Source organism: Oryx dammah, unplaced genomic scaffold, assembly GCF_014754425.2.
Source record: "Oryx dammah isolate SB20612 unplaced genomic scaffold, SCBI_Odam_1.1 HiC_scaffold_2, whole genome shotgun sequence".
Taxonomy (NCBI): Eukaryota; Metazoa; Chordata; class Mammalia; order Artiodactyla; family Bovidae; genus Oryx; species Oryx dammah.
In genome coordinates, this window is record NW_024070186.1 from 70,359,029 (window position 1) to 70,373,243 (window position 14,215).

At 38.7% G+C, this 14,215-nt stretch overlaps 1 protein-coding gene across 1 annotated transcript in view; it reads right to left on the bottom strand.

Annotated features, from left to right (window-relative positions):
• The window catches only part of CCDC39 (coiled-coil domain containing 39), a 58,870-nt gene that overhangs the window by 6,323 nt on the left and 38,332 nt on the right, over positions 1–14,215 (bottom strand). Inside the window, exons 15-19 of the mRNA XM_040251519.1 lie at positions 4,948–5,107; positions 4,395–4,501; positions 3,413–3,553; positions 3,092–3,271; positions 2,865–2,950 (exon numbers count right to left, since the gene is read on the bottom strand). Coding sequence (XP_040107453.1) covers positions 2,865–2,950; positions 3,092–3,271; positions 3,413–3,553; positions 4,395–4,501; positions 4,948–5,107 — 674 coding nt within the window. The remainder of the gene's footprint in view (positions 1–2,864; positions 2,951–3,091; positions 3,272–3,412; positions 3,554–4,394; positions 4,502–4,947; positions 5,108–14,215) is intronic.

The following is a 14,215-nucleotide window of genomic DNA, read 5'->3' on the forward strand; positions in this document are numbered from 1 at the left end:
TTCTTTGCAGACAAAGATGGAGAAGCTCTTATACAGTCAGCAAAAACAAGACCAGGAGCAGCTCAGATCATGAACTTCTTAAGCCAAATTCAGATTGAAATGGAAGAAAATGGGGGAAATCACTCAACCATTCAAGTCTGACCTATATCAAATCCCATATGATTATACAGTGGAAGTGAGAAATAGATTTAAGGAACTAGATCTGATACAGTGCCAGATGAACTATGGCTGGAGGTTCGTGACATTGTACAGGAGACAGGGATCAAGACCATCCCTAAGAAAAAGAAATGCAAAAAAGCAAAATGGCTGGCTGAGTAGGCCTTACAAATAGCTGTGAAAAGAGAAGCGAAAAGCAAAGGAGAAAAGGAAAGATATAAGCATCTGAATGCAGAGTTCCAAAGAATAGCAAGGAGAGATAAGAAAGCCTTCCTCAGCAATCAATGCAAAGAAATAGAAGAAAATAATAGAATGGGAAAGTCTAGAGATCACTTCAAGAAAATTAGAGATACCCCTGCAAAGATGGGCTCAATAAAGGACAGAAATGATATGGACCTGACAGAAGCAGAAGATACTAAGAAGAGGTGGCAAGAATACACAGAAGAACCACAAAAAAAGATCTTCATGACCCAGATAATCATGATGGTGTGACCACTCATCTAGAACCAGACATCTTGGAATGTGAAGTCAAGTGGGCCTTAGGAAGCATCACTATAAACAAAGATAGTGGAGGTGATGGAATTCCAGTTGAGCTATTTCAAATCCTAAAAGATGCTGCAAAAGTGTTGCACTCAATATGTCAACAAATTTGGAAAACTCATCAGTAGCCACAGGACTGGAAAAGGTCAGTTTTCATTCCAATTCCAAAGAAAGGAAATGTAAAAGAATGCTCAAACTACTGCACCATTGCACTCATCTCACACACTAGTAAAATAATGCTCAAAATTCTCCAAACCAGGCTTCAGCAATACATGAACCATGAACTTCCAGATGTTCAAGCTGGTTTTAGAAAAGGCAGAGGAACAAGAGAGCAAATTGCCAACATCTGCTGGAAAACAAAAAAGCAAGAGAGTTCCAGAAAAAAAAAATCTATTTCTGCTTTCTTGTCTATGCCAAACCCTTTGACTGTGTGGATCACAATAAACTGTGGAAAATTCTGAAAGAGATGGGAATACCAGACCACCTGACCTGCTTCTTGAGAAACCTATATGCATGTCAGGAAGCAACAGTTAGAACTGGACATGGAACAACAGACTGGTTCTAAATAGGAAAAGGAGTGCATCAAGGCTGTATGTTATCACCCTACTCATTTAACGTATATGCAGATTACATCATGAGAAAAGCTGAGCTGGAAGAAGCACAAGGTGGAGTCAAGATTGCTGGGAGAAATATTAACCTCAGATAATGCAGATGACACCACCCTTATGGCAGAAAGTGAAGAAGAACTAAAGAGCCTCTTGAAAAAGAAGAGTGAAAAAGTTGGCTTAAAGCTCAACATTCAGAAAACTAAGATCATGGAAACTGGTCCCATCACTTCATGGGAAATGGATGGGAAACAGTGGCTAACTTTATTTTTCAATCACTACAGATGGTGATTGCAGCCATGAAATTAAATGATGCTTCTTGGAAGGAAAGTTATGACCAACCTAGATAGCATATTAAAAAGCAGAGACATTACTTTGTCAACAAAGGTCTGTCTAGTCAAGGCTATGGGTTTTCCAGTAGTCATGTATGGGTGTGAAAGTAGGACTGTGAAGAAGGCTGAGCGCCAAAGAATTGATGATTTTGGACTGTGGTTTTGGATAAGACTCTTAAGGGACTGCAAGGAGATCCAACCAGTCCATCCTAAAGGAGATCAGTCTTGGGTGTTCTTTGGAAGGACTGATGTTGAAGCTGAAACTCCCAATACTTTGGCCAGCTGATGCAAAGAGCTGACTGATTTGAAAAGACCCCAATGCTGGGAAAGATAGAGGGCAGGAGGAGAAGGGGACGACAGAGGATGAGATGGTTGGATGGTATCATTGACTTGATGGACATGAGTTTGGGTAAACTCCAGGAGTTGGTGATGGACAGGGAGGCCTGGTGTGCTGTGGTTCATGCGGTCGCAAAGAGTCGGACACTACTGAGCGACTGAACTGAACTTAGGGTGTTCAAGTGGGTGCTCACCATGTTTACATAGAAAGTGTTTTTGTTTTGTTTTACTTAAAAAAATATCTTTTAGGAAATCCTTTCATGACATCTTGCTGTGGAGTAATGAAAAGTAATATGGCACTGAATGTGGCAGATAGGAATTTTAAGATGAGGATCATCTTTAATATTAATAATTATTATTTTGTCAGCAAGGCACAGGAATGTTGACTAAATGTCTACCTGATAGAATTCTGGATAAAACTAAACTGCAGAAGAAAGAATAATTTCCTTTTTAACAAAACAAAGCAGCATAAATAAAATTCTGACTCCTTAGATTTTACAGTGGATTTTAATCTTATAAATCTTACTGAATATCTGTGTACAGCTAAGTGGTCCTTTTATGGTATAATCAATTCACCCCACACTCAGAATGACCATGCTATGTGTATCATCCAAAATTTCACCCTGCTTTATCCTACTGAAATATCTGATAGTCACAAAGCACTATATGTCAAACTGGAAATGCTAACTCAAGACAGAAGCCAGAAGGGAAGAGTCTTGTGCTGCTGGCTGGCTTCTGCCTCTGACACAAACATCAGAAGGTAGGGAAAGTTGGGGAGAGTACTAGCAGTGCACTGGCAGGTCCAACAGCTATGGCATATGAAGTGGCCGAATTTGCTTGGGATGGAAGCTGTAACTGAGTGAATCAGGAGATGGTGGTTTCTCCTTCCACTTACCTTGCTGATAACAATGAAGTCTGGGAAGGAGATCTAGAACTGTGACGACTACCTTTAGTACTAGCTCTAGGTAGTTCTAAACCATTCTGGAAAAATATTCAAGAGCAATCATTAGTACCATGCCATTTCAGAATATTTTTCAGTAGAATTCATTTTATGTTGAATACCCTAGATTTTTCTTCATGAAATGTTTAAGAAATATTTGACTAGAAGATAAGTCTTATTACCTGTTGAAAGTATGTTTGAAGGATAACACCAATCTCAGCATTTTCTTGTGTGATATCAACTAACATTTCATCAATGATCTTGTGAAGCTGTTTCACTTCACGAAGTTTGATATCTTGTTCTTCTAATGTTTCATCTTTTGTATCTTTCAAAAGACGGACTTCCTTGGTGAGTTTTGCACACTGTTGGTCAACAGCAGTCAGTTATTTAAACTTATTTTCTAGAACTAAGTATTTTTTAATGGATGAAGGAAGATGTGAGGTTACCATTTGGAACTCCAAAACATAAATATGACAGGTCAGTTTTTTTAAAGTTTCCAATACCTGTTTAGTTACTCTTTCTAATTTTGGCTTCTGTTCCTCAGTTTCTCTTTTTAATTGAAGTACATAAGCTTGCTTCTCTGTTACTTTTTCTTTGACATTATTTGTTAAGTGTTCTATAACTGTTAAAGTATTTTCCATGCTCTGCAGAAAATAAATATTAACATATTTATTGGTTAGGTTCAGAAATAACTTTTATAGTTGCCACTTGTCAAGTATTTAATTCTGATTCCTTTGTTTTTGTATATATGTGCTCAGTTACTCAGTCGTGGCCAACTCTTTGCATATATAATGTACATTCTATTGGTAGATAATAAGCATAATGGCTTTATGGATTAAGTTTTATGTAATTCCACTGGAAGGTTAACAACGACTATTGAAAGAACACAGTTTTCAAAGATTCCCAAATCATATAATCTATTTCTTTAATCAAGAAAAAAAAAAAAATCTCTGTAAGTGCACTCAGTAATGTCCAGCTCTGTGACCCTTTCAACTGTAGCCTCTTCTGTTCATTGTATTTTTCAGAGAAGAATACTGGAGTGGGTTGCCATTTCCTCCTCCAGTGGATCTTCCCAACCCACGGATTGCACCCCTGTCTCTTGTGTCTGCTGCATTGGCAGGTGGATTCTTTACCATCAGGGAAGCCCTTAAATGTTTATATAGAGCCTGCTTATTACCAAACACATTGTTTTCTCATCTTTCAAATTTTTGTTTTCAGGAACAGTCTTTTAAGGTGATTTTAAAGGATTTAACTGAAATAAAGATTAAGGGGATATCATAGTTAGCTAGCTATAATTTATCCACTGATTACCAAGTAATTGTCAGGGCTTAGCACTGGGATTTTAACTAGTTAATACTTTGATCACTTTTTTCTCATTTAAGTAACTGCTTCTCTAAAAAATTGTATATTAACAAGAGTATAATAATTATAATAGTGATAGTTAACTTTTACTAAGGGCTTATTATTAAAGCCTATAGAATTTACCTGGATATCTTCCTGTAGTTCTCTGATTTGTCTTTGTTTGTGTCTGTATTTTTCATCAACAGATCTTTTTTGTTCTTCTAGTTGAATTTTTACCTCATACTCAGCACCTAGAATTTAAAAGAATTTTTGCTTTAAATTTTTAACATGCTGTAGAAAGCAAATTTAAAATATTACATAATTTAAACTTCTAACATTTTTCATTATGAAAGGTCAACTTCCGTATGTCTAATTTTTGAAAAATAGGATGTGAAATAACTATTCTTATTTTGTCAACATAGAACACCCAGTATACTGCTGTTTTTTTTTCAGATTTGAAATGAACTCTGTAGAGAAGTACTATGCCACATCACTACAACTAGTAACAGCTGGAATTAACACCTTAGCACTTATTTTAAGTGGGGGAGGGAAGGGGGGTTGTGGTGATTAGGTTTTCCAGCTGAATCAAATATGATGCACTTGTTTTCCTTATCGCATAGTGATCCTCTTTTTAAAATAACTATGCAGCTTTCATTGCATGTGCATTAATTTAAAAGTTTCAATAATTTCTACATACTAGATGGAGTCACTTTCTGAAAAGATTGTTTGTAATTGTTGTTGCAGCTGTTCAGCACTTGCAGGGTGTTTCCTAGAGCATAGATTTCTTTTTCAGCTTTGTTGATTTTAGCATCCAAACTGTCACCTTCCCTTTGAAGTTCTTCTTTTTCTTGAGCAGCCTATTTAAAACAGAATAGAATAGATTGGTTGAAAGTATTTATCATGATGGGGGGCCAGAAGAATGTCTGTGATCAGGGCAGGAAGTACTTCACTCACAACAATAACAATTTGCCTTGGGAAGTACATGCAGCACCAAGCATTTATTTCTTGCACTTGATTTACCAAATCCTGAAGGCCTTCCAAATACAGCACTTAGGATACAAAACCATGATGGGAGTTAACTAAAACTTAACATGAAAACTCGAACAAAAATGACCAAAAAATATAAACTTTACTGAGAAAAGAAAAGGTTAAGTAGAAGAGGTTTCAAGCTAGATATTAAATAAAAGGAATGTGTGTTTCTTGCCTGGAAGAGGCTTGGCACACTTTGTCATTTTAAATCTTAGGAGTAAAAGAGGTTAGCAAGCTAAACCCATGAAAGTAAAAGTGTTAGTTGCTCAGTTGTGTCCAACTCAGCAATCCCATGGACTGTAACCCGCCAGGCTCCTTTGTCCATAGAATTCTCCAGGAAGAATATTGGAGTGGCTTGCCATTTTACTCTCTAGGGGATCTTCCCAACCCAGAGACTGAATATTTTTAAGAGAAAAAAATACTGCATGATTCTACTTATATGAGGCACCTAGAGTAGTCAGATTCACAAAAGCAAAGTAGATTGGTGGTTGCCAGGGATTTCAGGGAGGGAGAAATGGGGAGTTACTGTTTAACAGGTACAGTTTCAGTTCTGAAAGATAAAGTTCTGGAAATGGCTGTTGTGTTGACTGCACAACAATATGAATATACTTAATACTAATGAACTGTACACTTAAAAACTATTAAAACAGCAAATTTTGAGCCCAATTTCATGTATATATTCCTGGAGAAGGAAATGTTAACCCACTCCAGTATCCTTGCCTGGAAAATCCCATGGACAAAGGAGCCTGGTTGGCTAGTCTGTGGGTTGCAAAGAGTCAGACAGAAGTGAGCAACTAACACTTCACTTCATGTATATATTATCATATTTTAAAACAGCTTTAATTAAAGATTATTATGATAAATGTGGCCAGGAACAAGTGAAGTCTATAAACTGCTGAAAACCAAAAATTCCTCAGTGAGTAGTCAGTGGACTTCTGGGCTAGGCCTTCTAGAGTTGTACCAAAACAGTTCCAAAACACTTCTCCAATTAAAGACTGAGAGAGTATGCATATATATTTTTAAATGCCCCCATGAAAAGATGCTCATCACTATTCATTCAGTTCAGTTCAGTTCAGTCGCTCAGTCGTGTCCGACTCTGCGACCCCATGAATCGCAGCACGCCAGGCCTCCCTATCCATCACCAAATCCCGGAGTTCACTCAAATTCACGTCCATCGAGTCAGTGATGACATCCAGCCTTCTCATCCTCTGTCGTCCTTCTCCTGCCCCCAATCCCTCCCAGCATCAAAGTCTTTTCCAATGAGTTAACTCTTTGCATGAGGTGGCCAAAGTACTGGAGTTTCAGCTTTAGCATCATTTCTTCCAAAGAAATCCCAGGGTTGATCTCCTTCAGAATGGACTGGTTGGATCTCCTTGCAGTCCAAGGGACCCTCAAGAGTCTTCTCCAACACCACAGTTCAAAAGCATCAATTCTTCGGCACTCAGCCTTCTTCACAGTCCAACTCTCACATCCATACATGACCACAGGAAGAACCATAGCCTTGACTAGACGGACCTTAGTCGGCAAAGTAATGTCTCTGCTTTTTAAGATACTATCTAGGTTGGTCATAACTTTTCTTCCAAGGAGTAAGCGTCTTTTAATTTCATGGCTGCAATCACCATCAGCAGTGATTTTGGAGCCCCAAAAAATAAAGTCTGACTGTTTCCACTGTTTCCCCATCTATTTCCCATGAAGTGATGGGACCGGATGGCATGATCTTCATTTTCTGAATGTTGAGCTATAAGCCAACTTTTTCACGCTCGTCTTTCACTTTCATCAAGAGGCTTTTTAGTTCTTCTTCACTTTCTGCCATAAGGGGGGTGTCATCTGCATACCTGAGGTTATTGATATTTCTCCTGGCAATTTTGATTACAGTTTGTGTTTCTTCCAGTCCAGCATTTCTCACTAATCATTACAGAAATTCAAATCAAAACTAACCCTAAGCCTAACCTTATACCAGTCAGAACAGCCATCATCATAAAGTCTAAAAATAACATGCTAGAGAAGATATGAAGAAAAGGGAAACTTCCTACACTGTTGGTGGGAATGTAAATTGGTGCTGCCACTGTGGAAGACCTGTATGAAGGTTCCTGAAAAAACTAGAGTTGCCATATGATCCAGCAATCCTATTCCTGGGCATATACCCATATAAAATGATAATTCAGAAAAGTTACATGGACCCCTCTGTTCACAACATTATTCACAAGACATGGAAACAACTTATATGTCCATGGACAGATGAATGGATAGATGTGGTACATATATACAATGGAATATTAACTCAGCTATAGAAAAGAATGAAATAATGCAATTTGCAGCAACATGGTGGACCTAGAGGTTATCATAGTGAAGTAAGAGAGAAAGACAAATATCATAATATCACTTACATGCAGACTCTAAAACAAGCCTATCTATGAAACAAATAGTCCCACAGACATATTAAACAGACTTGAAGTTGCAAAGGGTTGGGTAGAGGAAGGAAAGATTGGGAGTTTGGGATTAGCAGATGCAAATTTAGCCACTGGCCCACCAGGGAAGTCCAGAAGACTGTTGGTTTTTAATGACCAACAAATTTAGAAAACTCAGCAATGGCCACAGGACTGGAAGGGTCAGTTTTCATTCCAATCCCAAAGAAAGGCAATGCCAAAGAATGCTCAAACTACCACACAATTGCACTCATCTCACATGCTAGTAAAGTAATGCTCAAAATACTCCAAGCCAGGCTTCAGCAATACGTGAACCGTGAACTTCCTGATGTTCAAATTGGTTTTAGAAAAGGAAGAGGAACAAGAGATCAAATTGCCAACATCCGCTGGATCATGGAAAAAGCAAGAGTTCCAGAAAAACATCTATTTCTGCTTTATTGACTATGCCAAACCCTTTGACTGTGTGGATCACAATAAACTGGAAAATTCTGAAAGAGATGGGAATACCAGATCACCTGACCTGCCTCTTGAGAAATCTGTATGCAGGCCAGGAAGCAACAGTTAGAACTGGACATGGAACAACAGACTGGGTGCAAATAGGAAAAGGTGTACATCAAGGCTGTATATTGTCACCCTGCTTATTTAACTTCTATGCAGAGTACATCATGAGAAACGCTGGACTGGCAGAAACACAAACTGGAATCAAGACTGCCGGGAGAAATATCAGTAACCTCACATATGCAGATGACACCACCCTTATGGCAGAAAGTGAAGAGGAGCTAAAAAGCCTCTTGATGAAAGTAAAAGGAGGGTGAAAAAGTTGGCTTAAAGCTCAACATTCAGAAAAAGAAGATCATGGCATTTGGTCCCATCACTTTATGGGAAATAGATGGGGAAACAGTGGAAACAGTGTCAGACTTCATTTTTGGGGGGCTCCAAAATCACTGCAGATGGTGATTGCAGCCATGAAATTAAAAGACGCTTACTCCTTGGAAGAAAAGTTATGACCAACCTAGATAGCATATTCAAAAGCAGAGACATTACTTTGCCAACTAAGGTCCGTCTAGTCAAGGCTGTGGTTTTTGCAGTGGTCATGTATGGATGTGAGAGTTGGACTGTGAAGAAGGCTGAGCGCCGAAGAATTGATGCTTTTGAACTGCAGTGTTGGAGAAGACTCTTGAGGGTCCCTTGGACTGCAAGGAGATCAGCCCTGGGATTTCTTTGGAAGGAATGATGCTAAAGCTGAAAGTCCAGGACTTTGGCCACCTTATGCGAAGAGTTGACTCATTGGAAAAGACTTTGATGCTGGGAGGGATTGGGGGCAGGAGAAGAAGGGGACGACAGAGGATGAGATGGCTGGATGACATCACTGACTCGATGGACACGAGTCTGAGTGAACTCCGGGATTTGGTGATGGACAGGGAGGCCTGGCATGCTGCGATTCATGGGGTCGCAGAGTCAGACACGACTGAGCAACTGAACTGAACTGGTGGTAAAAGCAGGGTTCAGGAATCAAACCTCTAGTTCTCATTTATTCTAAGCAAGCAAAAAGTTCTCACAGTCAACATTACTGCCTCCTTCAAAACTGATCAAATTTTACATAACTTAAGATCTCCAGTTTTTCTTTTTAAAGTCTTCTCAGGTTCACTATTGTGAAATTAACTATATTTTAGTTATCTTTCCTAAAGTGTTAGATATTACAATTGGCTCAATTACTGAAGCAAATTTGGGATAAAATGTATTTCTAAAAATAAACTGATTGACATAGAGAACAGACGTGTGGTCACCAAGGGAGAGGAGGTGGGGAAGGGATGGGAGTTTGACATTAGCAGATGCAAACTAATATATACAGGCTGGATAAACAACAAGATCCTGTTGAATAAACCATAATGGGAAAGACTACTGGAAAAAGAATATATGTATGTATAACTGAATCACCTTGCTTACAGCAGAAATTTAACACTAAACAAATCAACTATACTTTAATAAAGTTTAAAAAAAAAAAAGTACCAAAACCTATTTTTAGGCAAAATCAACTAATAATTTCTTTGGTAAAGTTATTCAATCCAAAGTATCTATCTTTAAATCAGAATGTGGTCTCTGGAAGAGTTTTGGTAACATTTCAATTCTTAACATTTTCACTGTTTATTGTTTTATTATGCCTCAAGATATACATTTTATATCAAATAGTATGTAATGAAACGCTTAGCAAACAAAAACATTCTGAGATAAATTACATCTAATTCTTTCAAGTTGAGTTTAGAATTAGCAAACATTTCATTTAAAATATAGTGTAGTGGGGAAAAGAGCTAGAATGAGTCAAAACAGGTTTCCCACTAGTAAGTTGAATAGCATTAAATAATTTACTTCACTACTCCCTCCAAGTTCAGTTTGTCAAATAAAGGCATTGGATTTGTTCATTTATACAAATTCCTGATCTAATTCCATAAATACCTTAAACTTCTAAACCTTTATGGTCCCATTTGCCTGTAAATCACCAATTATATAATCTTTACCTTTTATCCTGGATTAGAAGAGCAGTTATTTGGAAAAAATGTTGATAACCTTTCTGTCAATATTTTTAAGTAATTTTATTGGGCTGTTTCATTAAATTCTGATCAGAATTGAACTGTTTCCTTATAAAGATAAAAAGGAACTTGGAAATGTGATTTGAAAGATGCTAGATAGCATAGTGAAAAGCAGAGATATTACTTTGCCAACAAAGGTCTGTCGAGTCAAGGCTATGGTTTTTCCAGTAGTCATGTATGGATGTGAGAGTTGGACTGTGAAGAAAGCTGAGCACTGAAGATTTGATGCTTTTGAACTGTGTTGTTGGAGAAGACTCTTGAGAGTCCCTTGGACTGCAAGGAGATCCAACCAGTCCATTCTGAAGGAGATCAGCCCTGGGATTTCTTTGGAAGGAATGATGCTAAAGCTGAAACTCCAGTACTTTGGCCACCTCATGTGAAGAGTTGACTCATTGGAAAAGACTCTGATGCTGGGAAGGTTTGGGGGCAGGAGGAGAAGGGGATGACAGAGGATGAGATGGCTGGATGGCATCACTGACTCAATGGACGTAAGTCTGAGTGAACTCCAGGAGTTGGTGATGGACAGGGAGGGAGGCCTGGCATGCTGCGATTCATGGGGTCACAAAGAGTCAGACACAACTGAGCGACTGAACTGAATTAGACCTTCACTGATTGCTGATTATATATTTTTCTGACTCTTTTAAGAGTCAAGATATAGAAGCTGCTAAGGTGGGAAAGATTGAAAGCAGGAGAAGGGGACAGGGGGACAAGGTGGTTGGATAGCATCACCAACTCAATAGACATGAGTTTAAGCAAGCTCCAGGAGATGGTGAAGGACAGAGAAGTCTCATGTGCTGTAGTCCATGGGGTCACAAACAGTCAGACATGACTGACTGACTGAACAATACAAGGTGGGTAAAAGGGAACATGACCATGTGTGTAATACAGACAAGAGGATACTTGCAGGACCAAAAATGAGGACTGTGGGTTAAACTGTTAACCTAAAAAAAATACAGGAAGTCCCAACCCTCAGTACCTCAGAATGTGACCATATATGGAAATAGGGTCTTCACAGATGTAGTCAAGTTATGATGAACTCATTAGGGTAGGACCTAGTCCACTATCCCTAGTGTCCTTACAAAAATGGGAAATTTGAACACAAACACAGACAAAGAGGAAAGGCTGAAGAGACACAAGAAAAATGCCATGTGAAGATGAAGGCAGAGCTAATGATGATGCTTCCATAAGCTAAGGAACTCCAAAAACTGCCAGCAAACCACCAAAAACTGAGAGAGAGGCATATAACATATTGTCCCTCCCAACCCTTAGAAAGAACCAATCCTGCTGACACCTTCATCTTGGACTTCCAGCCACTACAACTGTGCGATGTCTATAGTATAAGCTACCTAATTGTGATACTTTCTTATAGCAGCTCTAACAAATTAATACAAGAGGTCACCAAACAGTATGGGAAAGAGTAAATATTTTAGGCTTTATGGGCCAGTCAGTCTCTAAACCACTAGTACTTAATACCACTGCTATTGTAGCATGAAAGCAGCCAGAGACAACGCATAAATCAATGAGTTTATGTATTGTGTGGTACAGCACTTATTTATAAAATGGTAGTGGGCAGCATTTAGCCCAGAGTCCTTGGTTTGCTTACCCCTGAAATACAGTATGCAGAAAATAAAAGAGTGGTTTGCTCTATAACCAAACTCCTCTCCCCCAGTGCTATAAACATACATATATTCGCCTATCAGGAAAGACCACCTCCGGGAGGAATGTAAAGGATATAAGGAAGGGAAAGGAGCCTGAATTGAGTGAATTTACATCCTAAGTCTATGACATTCAAAACTAGAAATGATGTTTAGCTTCTATGTTTTTTCCAGCAGTGAAACTGCTGAAATCATATTTTCAAAAAGTTAAATATTATGCTCATATGAACATAAACATGTCAAAGAGCTAATCCAATTCATTAGTGAAGGAACTAGTAAGACATTTAGACGTTCAAAAAGAGAATTAGAACAGATTTTACACACATACAGAGTCAGAAATGCTGAAATTAATTTTCTTTTAAAACTGGCTAATATCTTTTCAATTCAGTTCAGTTCAGTCACTGTCATGTCCGACTCTTTGTGACCCCATGAATCGCAGCACACCAGGCCACCCTGTCCATCACCAACTCCTGGAGTTTACCCAAACTCTTGTCCATCGATCGGTGATGCCACCCAGCCATCTCATCCTGTGTCGTCCCCTTCTCCTCCTGCCCCCAATCCCTCCCAGCATCAGGGTCTTTTCCAATGAGTCAACTCTTCACATGAGGTGGCCAAAGTATTGGAGTTTCAGCTTCAGCATCAGTCCTTCCAATGAACATCCAAGACTGATCTCCTTTAGGATGGACTGGTTGGATCTCCTTGCAGTCCAAGGGACTCTCAAGAGTCTTCTCCAACACCACAGTTCAAAAGCATCAATTCTTCGGTGCTCAGCTTTCTTCACAGTCCAACTCTCACATCCATACATGACCACTGGGAAAACCATAGTCTTGACTAGACGGACCTTTGTTGACAAAGTAATGTCTCTGCTTATATGCTATCTAGGTTGGAAATAACTTTCCTTCCCAGGAGTAAGCGTCTTAATTTCATGGCTGCAATCACCATCTGCAGTGATTTTGGAGCCCAAAAATATAAAGTCTGACACTGTTTCCACCGTTTCCTCATCTATTTCCCATGAAGTGATGGGACCAGTTGCCATGATCTTAGTTTTATGAATGTTGAGCTTTAAACCAGCTTTTTCACTCTCCCCTTTCACTTTCATCAAGAGGCTCTTTAGTTCCTCTTCACTTTCTGCCATAAGGGTGGTGTCATCTGCATATCTGAGGTTATTGATATTTCTCCCAGCAATCTTGACTCCAGCTTGTGCTTCTTCCAGCCCAACGTTTCTCATGATGTACTCTGCATATAAGTTAAATGAGCAGGGTGATAATATACAGCCTTGATGTACTCCTTTTCCTATTTGGAACCAGTCTGTTGTTCCATGTCCAGTTCTAACTGTTGCTTCCTGACCTGCATACAGGTTTTTCAAGAGGCAGGTCAGGTGGTCTGGTATTCCCATCTCTTTCAGAATTTTCCACAGTTTATTTTGATCCACACTGTCAAAGGCTTTGATAATATATAATGCTTGGGTTATCTTTCCTACAAGCATAAGTGAGTTGTATTACACTGGGCAAAATTCATTTGCATTGTTATGAATGAGAATCACATGCATTACCATCATTTTTCCATAAGATAAAGTCTATCCCTCTAGAGAATGGTAAAATAGATTAGTCAACAGAAAATCAGTCAGAGGTGTGCATTCCTGTAGAATCAGATAATCCCTGGAGGGCCTGATAGAAAATGGCAAACCTTCTTTGTCACCATGAAGTGGCATCATTGTACACCCACTGATTGCTTTTCCCCATTTTCAGACTATGGATGATTTTTCTCAACATAAGCCAGACTGACTTTAGTTATTAAAGAAAGTTTCAGTTTTATACATCTGGCACACATGAGGTATAGTGAGTAAAACATTTAAATGTGCTGTAAACAAAACATGTAAATAACTGTGTGGCAAGCTATGAACCCTGGAGAAGATGGAAAGTGGAATGTGGCATCAGGAAATTGAGAACAACTGACAGCCTTGATTAATGTCACATATTAGTTATATTGGCACAAAGGAATACTCCTCCTCATATGACCTGCCTGTTTTTTCCTAAAAAGTGGATACTTCCCATCAACATCATCATCATAACAGCAATAACAATAATTTCATTTAACATTCATTGAGAGCTCATTTTGGTCCAGGCACTGCTGTAAGGGCTTTACATATATTTTCTCATTTACTTCTTACAACAAATGTAACAGTATCCTAATTTTGCAAGTGAGGACATTGAGGCCCCAAATGTTTAACTAACTTATTCAAGGTCACCTACCTAATCAGTGATAGA